The 19,128-nt window shown below is 43.5% G+C and overlaps 13 protein-coding genes across 13 annotated transcripts; 12 read left to right on the plus strand and 1 right to left on the minus strand.

Moving 5' to 3' along the window:
• The first annotated feature begins 1,431 nt into the window (after nt 1-1,431).
• LOC6735101 (chitinase-like protein Idgf5) lies at nt 1,432-3,109 on the plus strand. Its single transcript, XM_002082042.4, has 3 exons — nt 1,432-1,652; nt 1,715-2,275; nt 2,332-3,109. The coding sequence occupies exons 1-3, from the start codon at nt 1,526-1,528 to the stop codon at nt 2,973-2,975; spliced, it is 1,332 nt and encodes a 443-aa protein (XP_002082078.3). The 5' UTR covers nt 1,432-1,525; the 3' UTR covers nt 2,976-3,109.
• A 1,252-nt stretch (nt 3,110-4,361) lies between these two features.
• Nucleotides 4,362-5,283, minus strand: LOC6735102 (glutathione S-transferase 1). Its single transcript, XM_016181648.3, has one exon. The coding sequence runs from the start codon at nt 5,187-5,189 to the stop codon at nt 4,467-4,469; it is 723 nt and encodes a 240-aa protein (XP_016028368.1). The 5' UTR covers nt 5,190-5,283; the 3' UTR covers nt 4,362-4,466.
• An 858-nt stretch (nt 5,284-6,141) lies between these two features.
• LOC6735103 (glutathione S-transferase 1) lies at nt 6,142-7,008 on the plus strand. Its single transcript, XM_002082044.4, has one exon. It carries the CDS (start codon nt 6,204-6,206, stop codon nt 6,876-6,878), a length of 675 nt encoding a protein of 224 aa, XP_002082080.1. The 5' UTR covers nt 6,142-6,203; the 3' UTR covers nt 6,879-7,008.
• Nucleotides 7,009-7,733: 725 nt separating this feature from the next.
• LOC27208314 (glutathione S-transferase 1) lies at nt 7,734-8,572 on the plus strand. Its single transcript, XM_016183914.3, has one exon. The coding sequence runs from the start codon at nt 7,786-7,788 to the stop codon at nt 8,455-8,457; it is 672 nt and encodes a 223-aa protein (XP_016028369.1). The 5' UTR covers nt 7,734-7,785; the 3' UTR covers nt 8,458-8,572.
• Nucleotides 8,573-8,856: 284 nt separating this feature from the next.
• On the plus strand, nt 8,857-9,714 carry LOC27207913 (glutathione S-transferase 1). The gene has a single exon (XM_016183545.3). It carries the CDS (start codon nt 8,913-8,915, stop codon nt 9,579-9,581), a length of 669 nt encoding a protein of 222 aa, XP_016028370.1. The 5' UTR covers nt 8,857-8,912; the 3' UTR covers nt 9,582-9,714.
• A 368-nt stretch (nt 9,715-10,082) lies between these two features.
• LOC27208082 (glutathione S-transferase 1-1) lies at nt 10,083-10,861 on the plus strand. The gene has a single exon (XM_016183715.3). It carries the CDS (start codon nt 10,150-10,152, stop codon nt 10,810-10,812), a length of 663 nt encoding a protein of 220 aa, XP_016028371.1. The 5' UTR covers nt 10,083-10,149; the 3' UTR covers nt 10,813-10,861.
• A 576-nt stretch (nt 10,862-11,437) lies between these two features.
• On the plus strand, nt 11,438-12,220 carry LOC6735104 (glutathione S-transferase 1). The gene has a single exon (XM_002082045.4). It carries the CDS (start codon nt 11,513-11,515, stop codon nt 12,170-12,172), a length of 660 nt encoding a protein of 219 aa, XP_002082081.1. The 5' UTR covers nt 11,438-11,512; the 3' UTR covers nt 12,173-12,220.
• Nucleotides 12,221-12,510: 290 nt separating this feature from the next.
• Nucleotides 12,511-13,344, plus strand: LOC6735105 (glutathione S-transferase 1). Its single transcript, XM_002082046.4, has one exon. It carries the CDS (start codon nt 12,542-12,544, stop codon nt 13,199-13,201), a length of 660 nt encoding a protein of 219 aa, XP_002082082.1. The 5' UTR covers nt 12,511-12,541; the 3' UTR covers nt 13,202-13,344.
• Nucleotides 13,345-13,649: 305 nt separating this feature from the next.
• On the plus strand, nt 13,650-14,436 carry LOC6735106 (glutathione S-transferase 1). Its single transcript, XM_002082047.4, has one exon. The coding sequence runs from the start codon at nt 13,674-13,676 to the stop codon at nt 14,340-14,342; it is 669 nt and encodes a 222-aa protein (XP_002082083.1). The 5' UTR covers nt 13,650-13,673; the 3' UTR covers nt 14,343-14,436.
• Nucleotides 14,437-15,004: 568 nt separating this feature from the next.
• Nucleotides 15,005-15,759, plus strand: LOC6735107 (glutathione S-transferase 1). Its single transcript, XM_002082048.4, has one exon. It carries the CDS (start codon nt 15,053-15,055, stop codon nt 15,719-15,721), a length of 669 nt encoding a protein of 222 aa, XP_002082084.1. The 5' UTR covers nt 15,005-15,052; the 3' UTR covers nt 15,722-15,759.
• Nucleotides 15,760-16,347: 588 nt separating this feature from the next.
• Nucleotides 16,348-17,111, plus strand: LOC6735108 (glutathione S-transferase 1). The gene has a single exon (XM_002082049.4). The coding sequence runs from the start codon at nt 16,392-16,394 to the stop codon at nt 17,058-17,060; it is 669 nt and encodes a 222-aa protein (XP_002082085.2). The 5' UTR covers nt 16,348-16,391; the 3' UTR covers nt 17,061-17,111.
• A 132-nt stretch (nt 17,112-17,243) lies between these two features.
• Nucleotides 17,244-18,165, plus strand: LOC6735109 (glutathione S-transferase 1). Its single transcript, XM_002082050.4, has one exon. It carries the CDS (start codon nt 17,301-17,303, stop codon nt 17,970-17,972), a length of 672 nt encoding a protein of 223 aa, XP_002082086.1. The 5' UTR covers nt 17,244-17,300; the 3' UTR covers nt 17,973-18,165.
• LOC6735110 (glutathione S-transferase 1) lies at nt 18,157-18,948 on the plus strand. The gene has a single exon (XM_002082051.4). It carries the CDS (start codon nt 18,202-18,204, stop codon nt 18,868-18,870), a length of 669 nt encoding a protein of 222 aa, XP_002082087.1. The 5' UTR covers nt 18,157-18,201; the 3' UTR covers nt 18,871-18,948.
• Nucleotides 18,949-19,128: the final 180 nt, after the last annotated feature.

The raw sequence follows: 19,128 nt of genomic DNA on the forward strand, positions 1-19,128 counted from the left end.
TAAGTTGTATGGATAAGAAAAGAGAGTAGTAACGAAAACTAAGTTGTTCAAAACCCATTAATAGCTTCCTTTATAAGCAAGTAAGCCTTTATACAACTAATAAAAAGAACTAACATATTTCATATATCATAACCTTTTATCAACCACTCCGCAGTGGGCGTGGCACTGCCAATGTGCTGGGCTGGGCGTTAGAAAGTAACAACTAGAAAGTAGAAAGTAGAAAGCAGTGCTTCCGAACATGTGTGCATTTTGTTAGTTGATTGCCTAAGCGTCCGTGCTTGTGGTTACATTCTGTTGATTCCTGTTGGCTTTTCCCCACCGTTGGCTTCCTTTATTGTCCTTTTTTTTGTGCTGCGGTTAGTTTTATGGCTCTCACCATTTGGCTTTATGATGCAACCAACTGTGGCCTTTTGCATAAACTTGAAATTAATTTTGCTCCATGTTTGCCCAGGTTAAAAGCCACAATCAACAGTTTAATTAGAAAACAGAGTGCAGTTGTTTATTAAACTACAAATTCAATACACTTTCTCGATTTTAATTTGATTTCAAATAACACTTTATGATACTTAAGTGATATTTTGTTATGTTCGCAACGAATGAAGCCATATCTCGTTGTAACAGAGTAAATTATCCAAGGGACTGACAAACAAGCAATTGAACTTGGTTTCCCCAAAAAAGTTTCCAAAGCAAAAGCAGCAACTTACCACTGATCCCATCCCCTGACAGTTGACCCTTCCATATTCCCATCATATGACATGGCAGTCAACACATTTGGCCCCTGCCGTCACGTGAGCAAAATTGCTAATCAACTGGGGGATGAAGGACATGGACATGGACATGGACACGGCCATCCATGTATGAGTGGCGGTGGTGGTGGTGGTGGTGGCCTCCCAGTTATTGTGGCCCGCTCCTGGGGAGTGACAACTCATCATTCCGTCGTTGAAGTCGAGGGCTTTAATGTGCTTAAACGTTACGAGCATGAACAAACATTATTGTCCTGTGGGAATCGATAAATTGGTGCTGAGTGCAGGTCTTCGGATTGGCATTGAAGTTGTGGAAGTGACACTTTGATAACCCAAGCCACTCATTCCGACCACCCACTTTTTACTTTGAGAGACACTAATGTGTGTGTGAGTGGGTGTTTGGTGGATGTTTGTTAGCCAGTTTGTGGCAAATGTGTGGGATGGATAATGGAGGGTGGATAAGTAGCTCAGTCCAAATGAAATTCGAAATATTTCACTCCAAATAATTGTGCAGATGCATATCGGTGGTTTAAAAGGGTTATGTTCTATGTATCTGTGAAATTTATTGAGTTCTTGTAGCTAGAAACTAAGGGTATTTCGCTCAAAAGTATGCAATGATTTTAGGTTCATTTAGATTGATTTTTTCATATAACAATCTAAAATATTTACTAATAAGAACACCTTCTTATCAGCGCTTCTTTCGACTGCTGTTCATCAAAACAAATCGTCGTCCCAGTTTAGTTGTGAATCTAACTTGGAGCTAAGCGTTACTACGGAGCACGATGTGCATTCCAAATAACCCATTTCTAGGGTTACTGCTCTGCAGTTTTTTGGCAATTTTCCAGTTTACATACGCAGAGGTGGGCAAACTGGTGTGCTTCTACGATGCGAAGAGTTTTGTGCGTGAAGGTGAGTTTTGGCTGATTTTAATCAACGTGTGCCAAGTGGATCAGGGGTTATCTCCATCTCAGGCCCCGCCCAAATGTCGCTGGCTGAACTGGAGCCCGCTCTACAGTTTTGCAACTTTCTGGTCTACGGCTATGCGGGCATCGATGCCGAGACCTATAAGATCAAGAGTTTGGATCCTTCGTTGACCAATGAACGTCAGCATTATCGCCACATTACCGCGCTGCGTCAGAAATATCCGCATGTTCGCTTCCTGCTTTCGGTGGGCGGCGATCGGGATGTGGACAGCGAGGGCGTGGCAGATAGTGGCAAGTATCTGAGATTACTGGAACAGTCGGAGCACCGGAAAAGCTTTCAGGCAAGCGTTTTGACGGAGCTGAACAACAACGGGTTCGATGGCATCGATCTCGCCTGGCAATTCCCCAAAAATAGGCCCAAACTGCAGCAGGGCGTGCTTAAGAGGGTATGGGGATCGTTCCGTGGCTGGTTTAGTTCCTCGTCGGTGGACGAGAAGTCCGAGGAGCATCGGGAGCAGTTTGCCACCCTTCTCGCAGAGCTGCGATCCGATCTGCGACGTGGTGGCCAACTCCTAACCGTCAGTATGCTGCCTCATGTTTCAGTGGAACGTGAGTATAATCATTAATACCATAGAGAATCTGACCAGTTTTTACCGTATCCATAGTCTTTATTGATGTTCCGAAGGTTCTGAGTAACGTGGACTTCGTCAACTTGGCCACCTATGACTTCCAAACGCCGGAACGCGATCCCAAAGTTGCAGATCTGCCCGCACCACTGTATGCCATGTACGATCGGGAGCCCAGTCACAATGTGCAGTACCAGGTGCAGTATTGGATGAACCAGACATCCGAAATCAGTGTCCACAAACTGCACGTGGGAGTGACCAGTTACGGGCGAGCTTGGAATATGACCCGAAACTCCGGCATCACCGGCTATCCACCAATTCCGGCGGCGAATGGAGCTGCACCGCCGGGTAGGCAAACTGTTACGCCGGGATTGCTCAGCTGGCCGGAGATTTGTGATTTGCTGCAGCAGCAACCACAGGATCGCGAGGTGCCCCATCTGCGCAAAGTGGGCGATCCCACCAAGCGTTTCGGCATCTATGCGTACCGGGCGGCGGATGATCAAGGGGAGAATGGCCTCTGGGTGGGCTACGAGGATCCCATGACGGCGGCCATCAAGGCGGGATTTGTGCATGCCCAAGGATTGGGCGGAGTGGCCTTCCACGACCTGTCCATGGATGACTTTCGTGGTCAGTGTGCTGGCGAAAAATTTCCCATTCTGCGAAGCATTAAGTTTAAGCTATAAAACAAATGCTCTTGGCTTTGAATTCAAAATTTACTAGCTGGCACAATTATCCTTTTACTTTTTCAGTGTATTTGTAAAATATGCATGGATTGCAATAAATTTCATTTAAAATAGTAAACGAGTTTTCAAATGGCTTCCGAGTATTATATTTTCTTTAGAAATATAAGAATCCGCTTGTTTATTTAATGAAAACTAGGATAAATTGAGATGCGAGGACGGTGAGCAAAAATGAAAAAAAAAAACAGGAAATAAACCGGCCAAGTGGAATCCTGTAAAGGCGAAAAAGGAAAAAGTAAAAGCGAGAAGGCAACTGAAGTGGCAGGCGGAGCGTAAAGCAAAGCAAACTTCTCAAATGCCACTGACACGATGGGTGGAATTTTCGTGGAGCCATGCTGGCAAGGATGTGGGGGTGGTTGGGTGACGCGTCGGGATGGGGTGCGTTGGGGTGGCATGGTGACTGGTTGGGCCAAAGTAAAAGTTGAAATTAAACCAATTAGTTTGCCTGCCACCACTTTCTCGTCGCCGCTGCAATGAGGCGCATAAAACGCGGCGACGCAAGGTAAGTTCCTGAGATGCCCACAAAGTCACGAGTTCCTAAAAATGCATAAAAAACAAAAAAAAAATTAGTCCTTGAAATTGTTTATGTCTTTAAAGGCTTTAAAACAAAGCTTTATAAGTAGGAAACAAATGGAAAATTCAAGTACTTTTTATAGATTCCCATACATCTGCAACTAAAATCAAAAAATTTTGAATTTTTTCTTCATAATAAATATCTTTGGATGGCGTGACTACAATTTCAACTCACGGCAGCATCTCCTGCAGGACTTTCGTGGGGTTTGGAAACGGACTTCACCCAGCAGGTATTTAGACTTGGGCTCCTTTTTTAAGAGTATTTTAAACGACGGTGCGGCCCTTTTGGGAACTTGGGGCATGCGAAGGGCGGGGAGTTCGAGACCCGAGCGCAGATAAGAGGCAAATTTGGAAGTGGCATAAAACGGGGGCGAGTTGGGGTTGCAGGGGGGTAGGGTGGCTGGCTAGCTGCTTGGGCGGATGGCGCCGTCATAAATTAATTATGATTTAACAACTTTAGCATGCACGACACGGCAGGAAAACTTTGCGCTTTTCATTCCCCCCCTTCCCTCTTCCATTTTGTGTCGCTTTTGTGGAGGGGAAAATTTTATAATTTTAATGAGCGCAAAAAAGTTGTAAACTTTTGGCTGCGTTGCCATTGGAAATGCACTCCACGCTAGATAGTAATTTATATACAACATAAAAAAATGTTGTACATCAAGGACATTTACCGGTCAAGATGGCACTTAGATGGCTACAAAATCTTTAGTAAACTCAGAACAGTAAATGATTATTCAAACACAATAAATTTTGTATCATTTTGCCAGCAGAGAAAGTTTTAATACATGATATTAAAAGCCATTTTACATACAATTTTGCTTTAGGCAATGCTCTCTTATCGATGAGACAATGGCTTCCGCATCATTGTTTTCCAGCTCCGCTCTTGATGTCCTCAAAGGCCTTTTGCCACAGCTTGTCAAACTGCTTGGGCAGCTTGGAGCGGATCTTATCGGCCAGCAAGCGGGCTCCTCTCAAGTTGTCCTCCTCATAGAAGGGCAATGCGGAGATGCGTGCCAACCAGGCGGATAACTTGGGGTATTTGGTCGCATCCACGGGACAGTAGCTCAGGTGCAGAGTGCTCACGGTGGCCACAATGCTAAAGTCGGCGATGGTCAGCTGAGGACCGGCCACATAGGGATTCTCCGCCAGAAACTGCTCCAGCAAGGCGTAGGCATCCTTCAGCTCAGCCAAGCGATCCTTGGGCACCTCAGTGGCATTCTCCTTGAACAGAGCTCTCTGCAGTTGCTTGAAGATGCCGTGAAAAAGGACACCGGTCTCGAAATGCAGCCGCTGATCCACCACAGCTCGCTTTAGCGGATCCTTCGGATAGAGCTCATCCGACTGGGCGTACTTGTTCACTAGATAGCCGATGATGGCGTGTGAGTCCCAAATGCACGACTCACCATCCTCCAGCATGGGTACCGTGTGCTGGGGATTCTTGCGTAACATATCCGGCTTCAGATGATCGCCGGCCTGCATGTCCAGCGTGTGGAACTCATGGTCTAGCTGGAGGGCACGAAGGGTCAGCAGAACGGCACGGACCGGCGGACTGGACTCAGTGCCATATAGAATCAGGTTAACCATCGTGGCTGCTTAACTAATTGCCTTCTAGCTGGTTGAATTGAGATTCGTAGCAGACTGTGGGCCATCCACAACTGACTCAAGGCAGTCTAAATAATTTTAATTTCTTTCAACCGCGATAAGATTAGATACTAAACTTAGTTTCTTGATAATTACCACAAAGACGTCATAATGCTGCAAGTTTAAGTTTGCCTGATTGTTTATTAATGCCCGAGATAAGTCGGTCTGCTATCTATAGCTGCGTCAATATTTGATCAATGTCCCCGTGATTTATTTGATCATAGTTGGAGCACCAAAGGGGCTACTAATTTACACTTCTAGAAAAGTCTAAATTAAAACTAAAGAATCCACATTCATTATCAGTGTTTCTGTGGAAACATTTACATATAAATATAATGCTAAAACAATAGGATTAATATTAACCCATTTAAAGAATTTATTATTATTATAATTTTGTATTAAATCATATATTTTTATCCATAATCTATCCCCAATAACCTTAAGCTTTATGTAAGCTTAAACTGTTATGTTATCGAGCTTTTAGAAACTTGCAAGCTTCGTTAAGAATACTTGAATTGTAAATTTACATGAGCTCTACATGATTAAAATATGTAGATGTATACTACAATAAATCATAAAACAAGTAACTTTATTAATTTATTTTCTTCTGACAACCAAAGTTTCTGAGTTCACAAAGACCTACTTTTTTTTATGGGTATATATTTTTTGTAGTTCCCTGCATATGTTGTTTTAAAATTAGTAGAATATGGATGATTCCAGAACTATTCAGTTGAAGGTAATCAATGTTTTGTATGATGAAATAAACATATTCTATATATGTTTTTTTCTAACTGTTTGGCATAGTAGCAAACAAACACATGGGTTCGAGCTTTTTTCTTAGATTTACGAAGTTCTCTCTCATTCAGCAAAAAGCTTGCGGCAAAAAGGTGTGTGCTATACACAGAAAATAGAGAGATCAGTCGAAAGAAAAACGCTGCCGGGTAAACAACACATACCATGTCGAGCTCTGGAATTGTACTCTATGGGGCAGACCTCAGTCCCTGTGTGAGGACCGTCAAACTGACCCTAAAGGTCCTGAATCTGGACTACGAGTACAAGGAGGTGAATCTTCAGGCTGGCGAGCACCTGAGCGAGGAATATCTGAAGAAGAATCCCCAGCACACGGTACCGGTGCTCGATGATAATGGCACATTCATCTGGGACTCCCATGCCATTGCCGCCTACTTGGTGGACAAGTATGCCAAGTCGGATGAGCTGTATCCCAAGGATCTGGCCAAGCGGGCGATCATCAATCAGCGTCTCTTCTTCGATGCCAGTGTAATCTACGCTAGTATTGCCAATGTAAGCGGTCCGTTTTGGATAAATGGTGTTACCGAAGTGCCCCAGGAAAAACTGGACGCCATACACCGGGGTCTGAAGCTGCTGGAGACGTTCCTGGGCAACAGCCCCTACCTGGCCGGCAATTCGCTGACCCTCGCCGATCTTTCCACCGGACCCACTGTAAGCGCCCTGCCTGCTGCCGTGGACATAGATCCTGCGACATATCCCAAGGTCACCGCCTGGTTGGATCGCCTCAACCAGCTGCCCTACTACAAGGAGATCAACGAGGCTCCGGCCCAGAACTACGTCGCCTTCCTGCGCAGCCAGTGGACCAAGCTGGGCGACAAGTGAAACTAAACTTATATTTAAATATGACATTTCACAAGTTTGAATTCCATCTATTAACAATGTACACATCCATTCCTAAAGCATAAACTTCTTCAATAAAATATAAAATATATATACAATATTTTACTTGAAATATTTGCATTTTGTTATCGTTTAGGTGGGTCACACGACAGTTTGTTTAAAAAATCTTTTTTTTATTAAGCAAATTCCATAGCTAAGCAACTTGGGTACATACATATTAACATACATATGTACGATATGCCGATAAGGAAGCCAAATCAGCGCAGAATAAATATACACAGCTTAAACATCTATATTCGCCAAAAAGCTTTAAACAAATTAGTTTGTAGAAGAGAGAGAAGAGAGAAAGATCTGGCTTAAATTAAGTTCGGATTGATTTACATAGTCAATGGGGAATCACAAAAAACAAATATTCATGCTATATAACAAGATATATAGATATAGATATTCCAGATATTCCAAGCTTAATGGATTTTGTGGTGACAGAAGTTTAATTTAAGTTAAGTTCAAATTTATGTATAGATTTTTAGATCCTAAAAGGACATTTTTAAGTTCCTGAAATTATGGTGTAAATAGACTTGACTGTATAAAAGCTCTAGTATATGTATGTAAAAAAAAACTAAAAAAAATACTTGAATAAAAATTCGAGCATGAGTTGTAAAAATTGAGTTCTCGATTTATCTGCTGGTGAAATAAATAAAAAGGCGTATAATGGTGAACAAAGCAGTTTTTACTTGAAATCAAACAAACAAACAAAATCGGAAGCTTTCATCTTTACATGCCGCACTGTAGGAGACCACCAGCGTAAAAGCTTTCCCCAATGCGGTATATAACAAATGGGCAGAGTATTCAGTCGCTATAGAATCGCTTGTCACCTGACCCACACAACATGTCCAGCTCGGGAATTGTACTCTACGGCACAGACTTCAGTCCCTGCGTAAGAGCCGTCAAACTGACCCTGAAGGCTCTAAATTTGGACTACGAGTACAAGGAGGTGAATCTTCAGGCGGGTGAGCACTTGAGCGAGGATTTCCTTAAGAAGAATCCCCAGCACACGGTACCTGTGCTCGATGACAATGGTACTGTGCTCTGGGACTCGCATGCCATTGCCGCCTACTTGGTGGACAAGTATGCCAAGTCGGACGAACTGTATCCCAAGGATCTGGTCAAGCGGGCGATCATCAATCAGCGCCTGTTCTTCGAAGCCAGCGCAGTCTACCCTGGGCTAGTCAATGTTGTCGGTCCCTTCTGGACCACAGGATGCACAGTGGTGCCCCAGGAGAAGCTGGACTCCATTCATCGGGCTCTAAAGATCCTGGAAACCTTCCTGAGCAGCAGCTCCTATCTGGTGGGCGATTCGCTGACCCTTGCCGATCTGCTCTCCGGACCCACAGTTAGTGCCCTCCGCGCTGCCGTCGACATTGAGCCCGTGGAGTACCCCAAGGTATGCGCTTGGTTGGATCGCCTCAATCAGATTCCCTACTACAAGGCGATCAATGAGGGTCCGGTTCAGGGCTACGTCGCCTTCTTGCGTAGCAAGTGGACCAAACTGGGTGCCTAAGTAGGGAGAAGAATCCACATTAGTACTGAACCCATTATGAACCCATAAACTTGAGCCACCATGTACATTGTCTGCATACTAGTTAATAAATTGTAACTTTTTCTTATTAAAAAAATAAGCAAATTAATGATCTTTACTTTGGAATTTGGTTTACTGGTTTTGTTGTTTTGGTCCAGGTACGACTATAGTGGCTCTATATATTAGAAGGTATCATATAGTGCATACTTGTAGGCTAAACTTGTATATGGGACTTGAGTCAGTAATTATTATCTCACAGTTGGGGAAGCCGACCGTAGTATTTTTATCGCTCGTTTTATGTGCGTTCCAGTTGATATTCGTCGGTGTACAATAACAAAAGTTTATTTAAGATACGAATGGGGCAAGCTCGTTAAGCTCGTTTAGATTTCTGAGTATGGGAAATTTAGTGGAACTTGGGTCTCTCTGGCGATCGCATCATGTCGGATAAATTGGTTTTGTATGGCATGGACATTAGTCCTCCTGTTCGCGCCTGCAAGCTGACCTTGCGTGCCTTGAACTTGGACTACGAGTACAAGGAAATGGATCTACTGGCCGGAGATCACTTCAAGGATGAGTTCCTCAAGAAGAATCCGCAGCACACCGTGCCACTCCTCGAAGATAATGGTGCCCTAATTTGGGATTCACATGCGATTGTTTGCTACCTGGTGGACAAGTACGCCAAGTCGGATGAGCTATATCCCAGGGATCTGGTGTTGCGCGCACAGGTGGATCAGCGTTTGTTCTTTGATGCCAGCATTCTGTTTATGTCGCTGCGAAATGTCAGTATACCCTTTTTTCTTCGCCAAGTAAGCCTGGTTCCCAAGGAGAAGGTGGACAACATCAAAGATGCATATGGCCATTTGGAGAAGTTTCTAGGGGATAATCCCTATTTGACCGGTTCGCAACTGACCATAGCTGATTTCTGCTGCGGAGCTACTGCAGCCTCACTGGCCGCTGTTCTTGATCTGGATGAGGAAAAGTATCCCAAGGTGGCTGCTTGGCTCGAACGCCTCTCCAAGTTGCCACATTATGAGGAGGACAATCTGCGAGGCACGAAGAAGTACATCAATTTATTGAAACCCGTATTAAACTTGGAGCAATGGTAATTTGTATTAAACAGAAATACATAAAATGTCCAAGAAAAAGAATAAAATCGAATCAAAAATGCAACTGATTTGTAACAATAATGTATCGATTTTTGAATCATAATAAAACTATCATTAAATATTGAATTTTAAAGAGAGATAATAGAAGGGTTGGAAATATTGAAATGATCAGTTTTATAACCATAAAATCTATCTATAATCTATAACCATTGATAGTTAATTTCCAAAAATTGCTGCTTCACTGTTTAATATAATCAACTGGCTTATCGTTTAAATTATGACAAGGGTCTTTGAATCCCAAAAAGATGAGTAAACAAATAGAAATGTTTAATATGTGAGCTTTGAATTGTAAAGCTTTAAAATGTGAAATACATAAATATTACGTATACGACAGCTAAGAGATATGTGGTTTCCAAACATTGAGTATGTCAAACTGCAGAGTCATCGCTGATTTGCAAAGCTCTCTTAAGTGAAGAGCACCAGGTGATGGCTGGTGGCTATATAAAGCCCCAAGTTTGGACTGTCAGTAAGCAGTTACTAGTCAATCGCCTTACAGCACACTACAGACATGGGAAAACTTACGCTTTACGGAATCGACGGTAGTCCTCCGGTCCGTTCGGTGCTGCTCACCCTGCGGGCCTTGAACTTGGACTTCGACTACAAGATCGTCAATCTGATGGAGAAGGAGCACCTGAAGCCAGAGTTCCTCAAGATCAATCCCCTGCACACCGTGCCCGCCCTGGATGATAATGGTTTCTACCTGTCCGATAGCCATGCCATTAACTCCTATCTGGTGAGCAAGTACGGCCGGAATGATTCTCTGTACCCCAAGGATCTGAAGAAGCGAGCCATTGTCGATCAGCGTCTGCACTACGACTCCAGTGTGGTGACCTCGACAGGAAGGGCCATCACCTTCCCGCTCTTCTGGGAGAACAAGTCGGAGATTCCGCAGGCGAGGATCGATGCCCTGGAGGGTGTCTACAAGTCCCTCAATCTGTTCCTGGAGAATGGCAATTATCTGGCCGGCGACAACCTGACCATTGCCGATTTCCACGTCATCGCCAGCTTGACCGGCTTTTTGGTGTTCCTGCCCGTGGATGCCGCCAAGTATCCCGATCTGGCTGCCTGGATCAAGCGCATCAAGGAGCTGCCATACTACGAGGAGGCGAATGGCTCTCGTGCTGCCCAAATCATCGAGTTCATCAAGAGCAAGAACTTTACTATTGTTTAAGGCATTTTAGTAATAGACAAAAAATAAATAAGAACAACAAATATCATAACCACTTGACTTTTGTTCGACTATTTAGCTTACTATCAGTCCAAACTTGTTTTGAGTGAATCGATAAGAGAAACTACTGGTTTATTTTTGTGTTTGCTGCTTGATAACTGCTTTAGATCTGGAGGCAGATATGATACATGGATCACAATATATAGTTTCCACTTGATAGATGCATTTTTAATTAAATTTTTATTCAAAATGCTTATATATTCAGAGAAATGTTTTAAACTAAATTATTTTAATTCGAGCGATTGTCATTAACTAACTAAGAGGACAACAATCAAGAGGTCAACAGTATGTATATGAATCAATAAGTTTAGTACTTTGACTTTAGCTTGCGGTAATTACTGGCTTATAACCAACATCTAATAATTGAGCATTGTTTGTAAGAATGTAGAAAGAGCAGGTTGTAAGAGCTTTTGAATGAAAATCTATAAAGCTCTCTTACGTCAAAAACCTTAGATTGATTATTAAAAGAGCACTGTAATATGGGCTGATGTCATCCAATTTGGTTTACTGCCGAGTCATTACAGCACAGCGAAACTCTCTTAATTTAAGAGAGCTCCCCAGCTATAAAAGCCCCACAGTGTTCAGGCGATTCAACGAGGTAAGAGCTCCACTTACAGCAGAAAAAGCAAACAAGAACCGGAAAATGGGAAAACTCATTCTATATGGAATCGATGGGAGTCCACCAGTTCGCTCGGTCCTGCTAACCCTTAATGCCTTGGGGTTGGAATTCGAGTACAGGATTGTTAACCTGATGACCGGAGAGCACCTCAAGCCGGAATATCTGAAGATCAATCCACTACACAGTGTTCCTACCTTGGAGGACGATGGTTTCTATATCAACGATAGCCATGCCATCAATGCCTATTTGGTAAGCAAATACGGCAAGGATGATACCCTCTACCCCAAGGACCTTCAAAAGCGGGCCATTGTGGACCAGCGGCTGCACTATGACTCCAGTGTCTTGGCCACCACGGGTCGTGGACTCACCGCCCCGTTGAGGGAGGGCAAGACCGAGATACCCAAGGCTAGATTCGATGCCCTGGAAGAGGTCTACAAGACACTCGACTTGTTCCTGGCAAGCAATGACTTTCTGGCTGGAAAGTACCTAACCATCGCTGACTTCCACGTCATAGCAGTGCTTTCATCTACGATACTTCTCCGTGATGTGGATGCCACCAAATACCCAAAGTTGGCGGGTTGGATTCAGCGCATCAGGAGGTTGCCCTACTACGAGGAGGCCAACGGATCACGAATGTCGCAGGTTGCCAACTTTATCAAGAGCAAAAAATACACTATTGTCTAAACAGCTGCTATTTTTTACATAAAATTCCTAATAAACTATAATATTTATGAAATTGAAACTTTGTATTATTTCTCTGTATTTAATCTGAATATTTATTTTAAACAAACTTAGTGCAGATTTATAGCAAATGGAATATGATATATTTACGCAAAACCTAGGCATGTTGTTTAAAAAACTCTCAAGGCTTTATATCAAGAAAACTCAATGGGAAACACACTCTCGTACTTTGGACTGGAGTCCCAAACGGATCGGTTTCTTTCTTTGGAAGTAGTGGCCGATGCAATGAGTTTGAGCCACTTCGAAGCTCTAGAAAGGTATAAATACTCAACTTACAAATCCCTGAAACCAGTAACGGTTTGAGTTTAGATCATGTCTGGTATTGTGCTGTACGGATTGGACATTAGTCCCCCAGTCAGATCCTGCCAGCTGACTTTGCGAGCCCTGGAGTTGGAGTATGAGTTCAAGGAGGTTGATCTTCTGGCCGGAGAGCATCGCAAGGAGGAGTATCTCAAGAAGAATCCCCAGCACACCATTCCGCTGCTGGATGACAATGGAGTGCTCGTGTGGGACTCACATGCCATTGTCTGCTACCTGGTGGGCAGGTATGGCAAGACGGATGAGCTGTATCCCAAGGATCTGGTGAAGCGGGCACGGGTGGATCAGCGGCTGTACTTCGATGCCAGTGCTCTGTTCATGGCGCTTCGAAATATCTGCGCCCCTTACTTTTACAATAATGTCACGGAGATTTCGCGTGAAAAGGGCGACAATGTGAGGGATGGCTATGGCCACTTGGAGGCCTTCCTGGCGGACAATCCCTACATAACCGGGGACACTCTGACCGTTGCGGACTTTTGCTGTGCTGCCACAGCCTCATCTCTGCCGGCTTTCGTTCCCCTGGAGGCGGAGAAGTATCCGAAGGTAATCGCCTGGTTGGAGCGTCTCCAGGAGTTGCCCTACTACGAGGAAGCCAATGGTGTGGGCGCCAGGAAGTACGTGGACTTGCTGAAGGACCAGCTGACCCTGCTATAACCAGCATTTCCCACAATTATCGAGTGCGTTGCTGCATCAATTTTTAATTATCTGCTAATTAAAGAAAGTTGTTGACAAACGTTTGGCATTGTACACACTCGAAGAAAAAACCCATTAAGCAGCAATAAAATGCATTAAATACACAAGTTTCGTTAAATGTTATAAGCAAGATATAATCAAGGAGTATAAGGTATTATTAACTTTGCTATGACAGTAAACTGTTTTAGAATTTAATACGAAACTTAAATATTAGGGCAGGTGAACTAGCTTGCCTATTTTTACGCCAACTCATTGCCGTAATTTAAGTGTAAATAATTTAATTTCAAGAAATATGTTTCCAGGGGTCGTGGGTTTTGGTGGGCGGACCTAATTAAAAATCCATTGACAGCTTGGCAGGTTCCCAGGGCCCGCAGGTTAGCTATATATTCGTCCTGCTACCGCACTGACCACTCATTCGTTAGTTCGCTGGAGAATGGGTAAGATCTCGCTATACGGCCTGGACGCCAGTCCGCCCACCCGGGCATGTCTGCTCACCCTGAAGGCACTGGATCTGCCCTTCGAGTTTGTGTTCGTCAATCTGTTCGAGAAGGAGAACTTTAGCGAGGACTTCTCGAAGAAGAATCCGCAGCACACGGTGCCGCTGATGCAGGACGATGATGCCTGCATCTGGGACTCGCATGCCATCATGGCTTATCTGGTGGAAAAGTACGCGGCCAGCGATGAGCTCTATCCCAAGGATCTGCTGCAGCGCGCCAAAGTGGACCAATTGATGCACTTCGAGTCGGGTGTCATTTTCGAGTCTGCCCTAAGGAGACTCACCCGTCCGGTGCTCTTCTACGGCGAGCCCACCTTGCCCCGCAATCAGGTGGATCACATACTGCAGGTCTACGATTTCGTAGAGACCTTTCTCGATGATCACGACTACATGGCTACTGATCAGCTGACCATAGCCGATTTTAGCATCGTATCGACGATCACCTCGATTGGTGTTTTCCTGGAGCTGGATCAGGTCAAGTACCCTAAGATTGCCGCTTGGCTGGAGAGGCTCAAGGAGCTGCCCTACTACGAGGAGGCCAATGGCAAAGGAGCTGCCCAATTTGTGGAGCTCTTGAGGTCCAAAAACTTCACTGTAGTTTCGTAAATGGCTTAACATTCTAATTGGAAATTATCGCTATCACAGTATTTATATTAGCAAGCAAAAAACTTTTCCTATATTTTGTGTTAAAATTATTAAATTAAATAGACAAAACACCCCCTTAAACGCATTGTTATTGCTGTTATTTACTTGCGTGTTAGTTTAACTGGAGGTTAATTTGGGGGTTAGTTTGCCTGGGGTTTAGTTCCTATATTTTTCCATATATTCTATATAAGTTATATACTCATTATTGGCGGTCAGCAATATTATTGAGCGATTGTCAATAATTGTAAGCATGACATTCAATACCTTATCCACTTGTTCGAGTTCTTTAACATGTTTACTTGAATCATGGCAAACCAACTTGATAGGTTTCTTATCAACAATCAAGTTATTATTTGTATGAGTCAATTCTAGATTATTTTGACAAAAGTACTTAAACAATTTCGATTATCGTTCGACGAACTGGTAGACCAAATCAAATGATTGCATAATTTAAGCAGAACACTATCTACAGAATTTGTAATTAAACAAATTTTTAAAGTTTCATTAAAACTCTACACAAATCAAGTTTAAAAGGACCACTCTATATGAACCAATGAAATTCTCTTAGGAATATCTCTTAGCCATGCTCTCTTTAACTTTTAATTTGGTAACAAAATTTGTACGTTCTCGATGCCAAGAATCAGTAGAGAACGATAACTCCGAGTGCAAACATGGTCAAGTTAACTCTATATGGTGTGAATCCCAGTCCACCAGTTCGTGCCGTCAAACTTACTCTGGCAGCCCTCCAGCTGCCCTATGAGTTTGTAAACGTTAATATTTCGGGTCAGGAGCAGCTTTCTCCGGAATATCTAAAGAAGAATCCAGAGCACACGGTGCCAACCCTGGAAGATGATGGTCACTACATTTGGGATTCGCATGCCATTATCGCGTATCTGGTGTCCAAATATTCAGATTCGGATGCCCTGTATCCCAGAGATCTGCTCCAGCGAGCTGTGGTGGATCAGCGGCTGCACTTTGAGTCCGGAGTGGTTTTCGCCAATGGCATTAAGGCCATCACCAAGCCGTTGTTCTTTAATGGCCTGAAGAGGATTCCCAAGGAACGCTACGATGCCATTGTCGAGATCTATGACTTTGTGGAGACCTTCCTCGCTGGACATGATTACATTGCTGGGGATCAGCTCACCATTGCCGATTTTAGCCTGATCTCGTCGATTACCTCACTGGTGGCGTTCGTGGAGATCGATAGGGTGAAATATCCCAGGATCATCGAATGGGTCAGGCGTTTGGAGAAGCTGCCTTACTACGAGGAGGCCAATGCGAAAGGAGCCCGGGAGTTGGAGACCATTCTAAAGTCCACCAATTTCACCTTTGCCACCTAGATTTCTGAAATTATAATGAATAAATTGGGAACTTATAATTGTTGGGGCTTGTTATCTCTTCATATTTTAGATTTAAGAGAAGGATCGCTGTAGGAAAAAAGAGAACTTAGTTCTATTAAAGTAGCAAGCGAATGAAATGTGTATTAAGTACACAGAGAGATACATATATATTTTTGCCGGCAACAAACATTTTCGAGGGCTTTCCATTTTGTTAGCCTCTGTCATCATGACTTGCATTTCTCTTCGAGTACAGTGTACTCATTTTCACATATGATAAGCGGTTATCAAAGAATACTTGTTGTTCTATGTTTGTGATTCATATAGTGCTCTCATATGTTCGCGCTGAAAGCCTTTTAATCAGTTTTATTATCTTTAGATGTTGGGATAGGTTAAAAATAAACATAAAAAGAAAAGTTAAGCGAGCTGAAAAGAGTAGGAGAATACTCAAACAGTTAGGTATGACAAAGATATATGTTTATACTCTTTATATAATCACATACATACATATCATCATTATTGACTTGTTAAGTGCATAACGTAAATATAGAGATTTTTGCAGGTACAAGGAATATCTCTTAAACTTTCTCTTCCATTGATCCCAAGTCTAATATATTATATGAGTTATACGGCAGTTATAGGTTAGTTGGAAAAGAGACCCCACCGCGACAAGATGGTGAAATTGACTTTATACGGCTTGGACCCCAGTCCCCCAGTTCGCGCTGTTAAGCTTACTTTGGCCGCTCTAAACCTAACCTACGAATATGTAAACGTTGACATTGTGGCTCGTGCCCAACTTTCGCCGGACTATCTGGAGAAGAATCCACAGCATACGGTGCCCACCCTGGAGGATGACGGTCACTACATCTGGGATTCGCATGCCATTATTGCCTATTTGGTCTCGAAATATGCTGACTCCGATGCTCTATACCCGAAAGATCCTCTCCAGCGGGCTGTTGTGGATCAGCGGCTGCACTTTGAGTCCGGAGTGGTCTTTGCCAATGGCATTAGGAGCATATCGAAGTCAGTGCTCTTCCAGGGACAGACGAAAGTACCCAAGGAGCGATACGATGCCATTATCGAGATCTACGATTTTGTGGAAACCTTTCTCAAGGGACAGGATTACATCGCTGGCAATCAGCTGACCATTGCGGATTTCAGTCTCGTTTCATCGGTGGCCTCCCTAGAGGCCTTCGTGGCTTTGGATACGACTAAGTATCCCAGGATCGGTGCTTGGATCAAAAAGCTGGAACAGCTTCCATACTACGAGGAAGCCAACGGCAAGGGCGCCCGCCAGTTGGTGGCCATTTTCAAGAAGACCAATTTCACATTCGAAACATGATATTTTTCACAATTTATATAGTCACAATAAAGAATTGATTAGAAAACTCTAGAGAATATTTTTGTGGTGAAATAAATTGACTTGGACACAAATCAATAGAAGAGGGGAGAGAAAGTAACTAACTGAATTTCTTATCTATTGCTCTCGCTTCTCTTGATCATTCTCTTTGGAAATCCTATAAATATAGTGACTCTTCGCTGTTTGCGTTTAGTAATAGCAGAGACACCACCCAGCGACAAGATGCCCAAGTTGATTCTGTACGGTTTGGAGGCAAGTCCGCCAGTTCGTGCCGCCAAATTGACTTTGGCTGCCCTGGATGTTCCCTACGATTTCGTCGAGGTAAACACTCGGGCCAAGGAGAACTTCTCTGAGGAGTTTCTGAAGAAGAATCCCCAGCACACGGTGCCCACGTTGGAGGACGATGGACATTTCATCTGGGACTCACATGCCATCATTGCCTATCTGGTGTCCAAATACGGCAAAACGGACAGTCTCTATCCGAAAGATCTCCTCCAGCGTGCTGTCGTGGATCAGCGATTGCATTTCGAGTCCGGGGTGATCTTCGCCAACGCACTGAGAAGCATAACCAAGCCACTTTTCGCCGGTCAGCAAACCACGATTCCCAAGGAGCGTTACGATGCTATTATTGAGGTCTATGACTTCCTGGAGACCTTCCTTGCTGGAAATGACTACGTCGCCGGCAGTCAGCTTACCATTGCCGACTTCAGTATCATCTCAACTGTGTCCTCGTTGGAAGCCTTCGTGAAGGTGGACACGACCAAATATCCTCGTATTGCTGCCTGGATCAATAGACTCCAAAAGCTGCCCTACTACGAGGAGGCCAACGGCAATGGGGCTCGTATATTTGAGTCCTTCATCAGAGAGTATAATTTAACTTTCGCAACTAAGTAAATCATTTATACACATGCTTTATAAATAATATAATCTTAAGCATTTCGTACAGTAAACAAAATAAACAAATAGAAAATATACAAATAAAAATACAAAAGAGCACCTCGCCAGGTTTTTATTAACTCTCTTGCGAAAATGTGTCTCTTTAACGTTCTCTTTCCAAATTAAATAAATATGGTGCCTCTTTGGTTTATACTTTTAGTAATGGAATCAACCTCTTGAAGGCAAAATGTCCAAGTTGATTTTGTACGGAACAGAGGCTAGTCCTCCAGTTCGGGCCGCCAAACTGACCTTGGCCGCCCTTGGCATTCCCTACGAATACGTCAAAATAAACACCCTGGCCAAGGAGACCCTTTCGCCCGAGTTCGTGCGGAAGAATCCCCAGCATACGGTGCCCACTTTGGAGGACGATGGCCATTTCATCTGGGACTCACACGCAATCAGCGCATATCTGGTGTCCAAGTATGGCCAGAGTGACGCACTTTATCCGAAAGATCTCCTCCAGCGTGCTGTGGTGGACCAGCGATTGCACTTCGAGTCCGGCGTGGTCTTTGTCAACGGACTGAGGGGCATTACCAAGCCGCTCTTCGCCACCGGTCAGACCACGATTCCCAAGGAGCGTTACGATGCCGTCATTGAGATCTATAACTTTGTAGAGACTTTTCTCACCGGACACGATTTCATTGCCGGTGATCAGCTGACCATCGCGGACTTTAGCCTCATCACATCTATTACCGCACTGGCGGTATTCGTGGACATCGATCCAGTAAGATACGCCAAAATAACTGCGTGGATCAAGAGGATTGAGGAACTACCTTATTACGAGGAGGCATGTGGCAAAGGTGCCAGGGATTTGGTGACCCTCCTCAAGAAATTCAATTTTACCTTCTCAACTTAATACTTTGTTTTTCGTATGTAATTAAATTGTTATTGTGTTCCTTAAGCTGATTTAAAATATTAAAACATTGCAAGAATATTCTCATTTTTTTTTTCGACAGTGCAATGGTAAGATTATTCATTAATAAAATTTATATTTCCCTAATAAAATCAACGAAAATGAAAACTCATCCAAAAGTACGGATATTCCAAAGCTATTTTGTAAAACTTCCACAGCGTTAAAATGATATCAGCATTTTAATTATACAAGTCATGCAAT

Source organism: Drosophila simulans, chromosome 2R, assembly GCF_016746395.2.
Source record: "Drosophila simulans strain w501 chromosome 2R, Prin_Dsim_3.1, whole genome shotgun sequence".
Lineage (NCBI taxonomy): Eukaryota > Metazoa > Arthropoda > Insecta > Diptera > Drosophilidae > Drosophila > Drosophila simulans.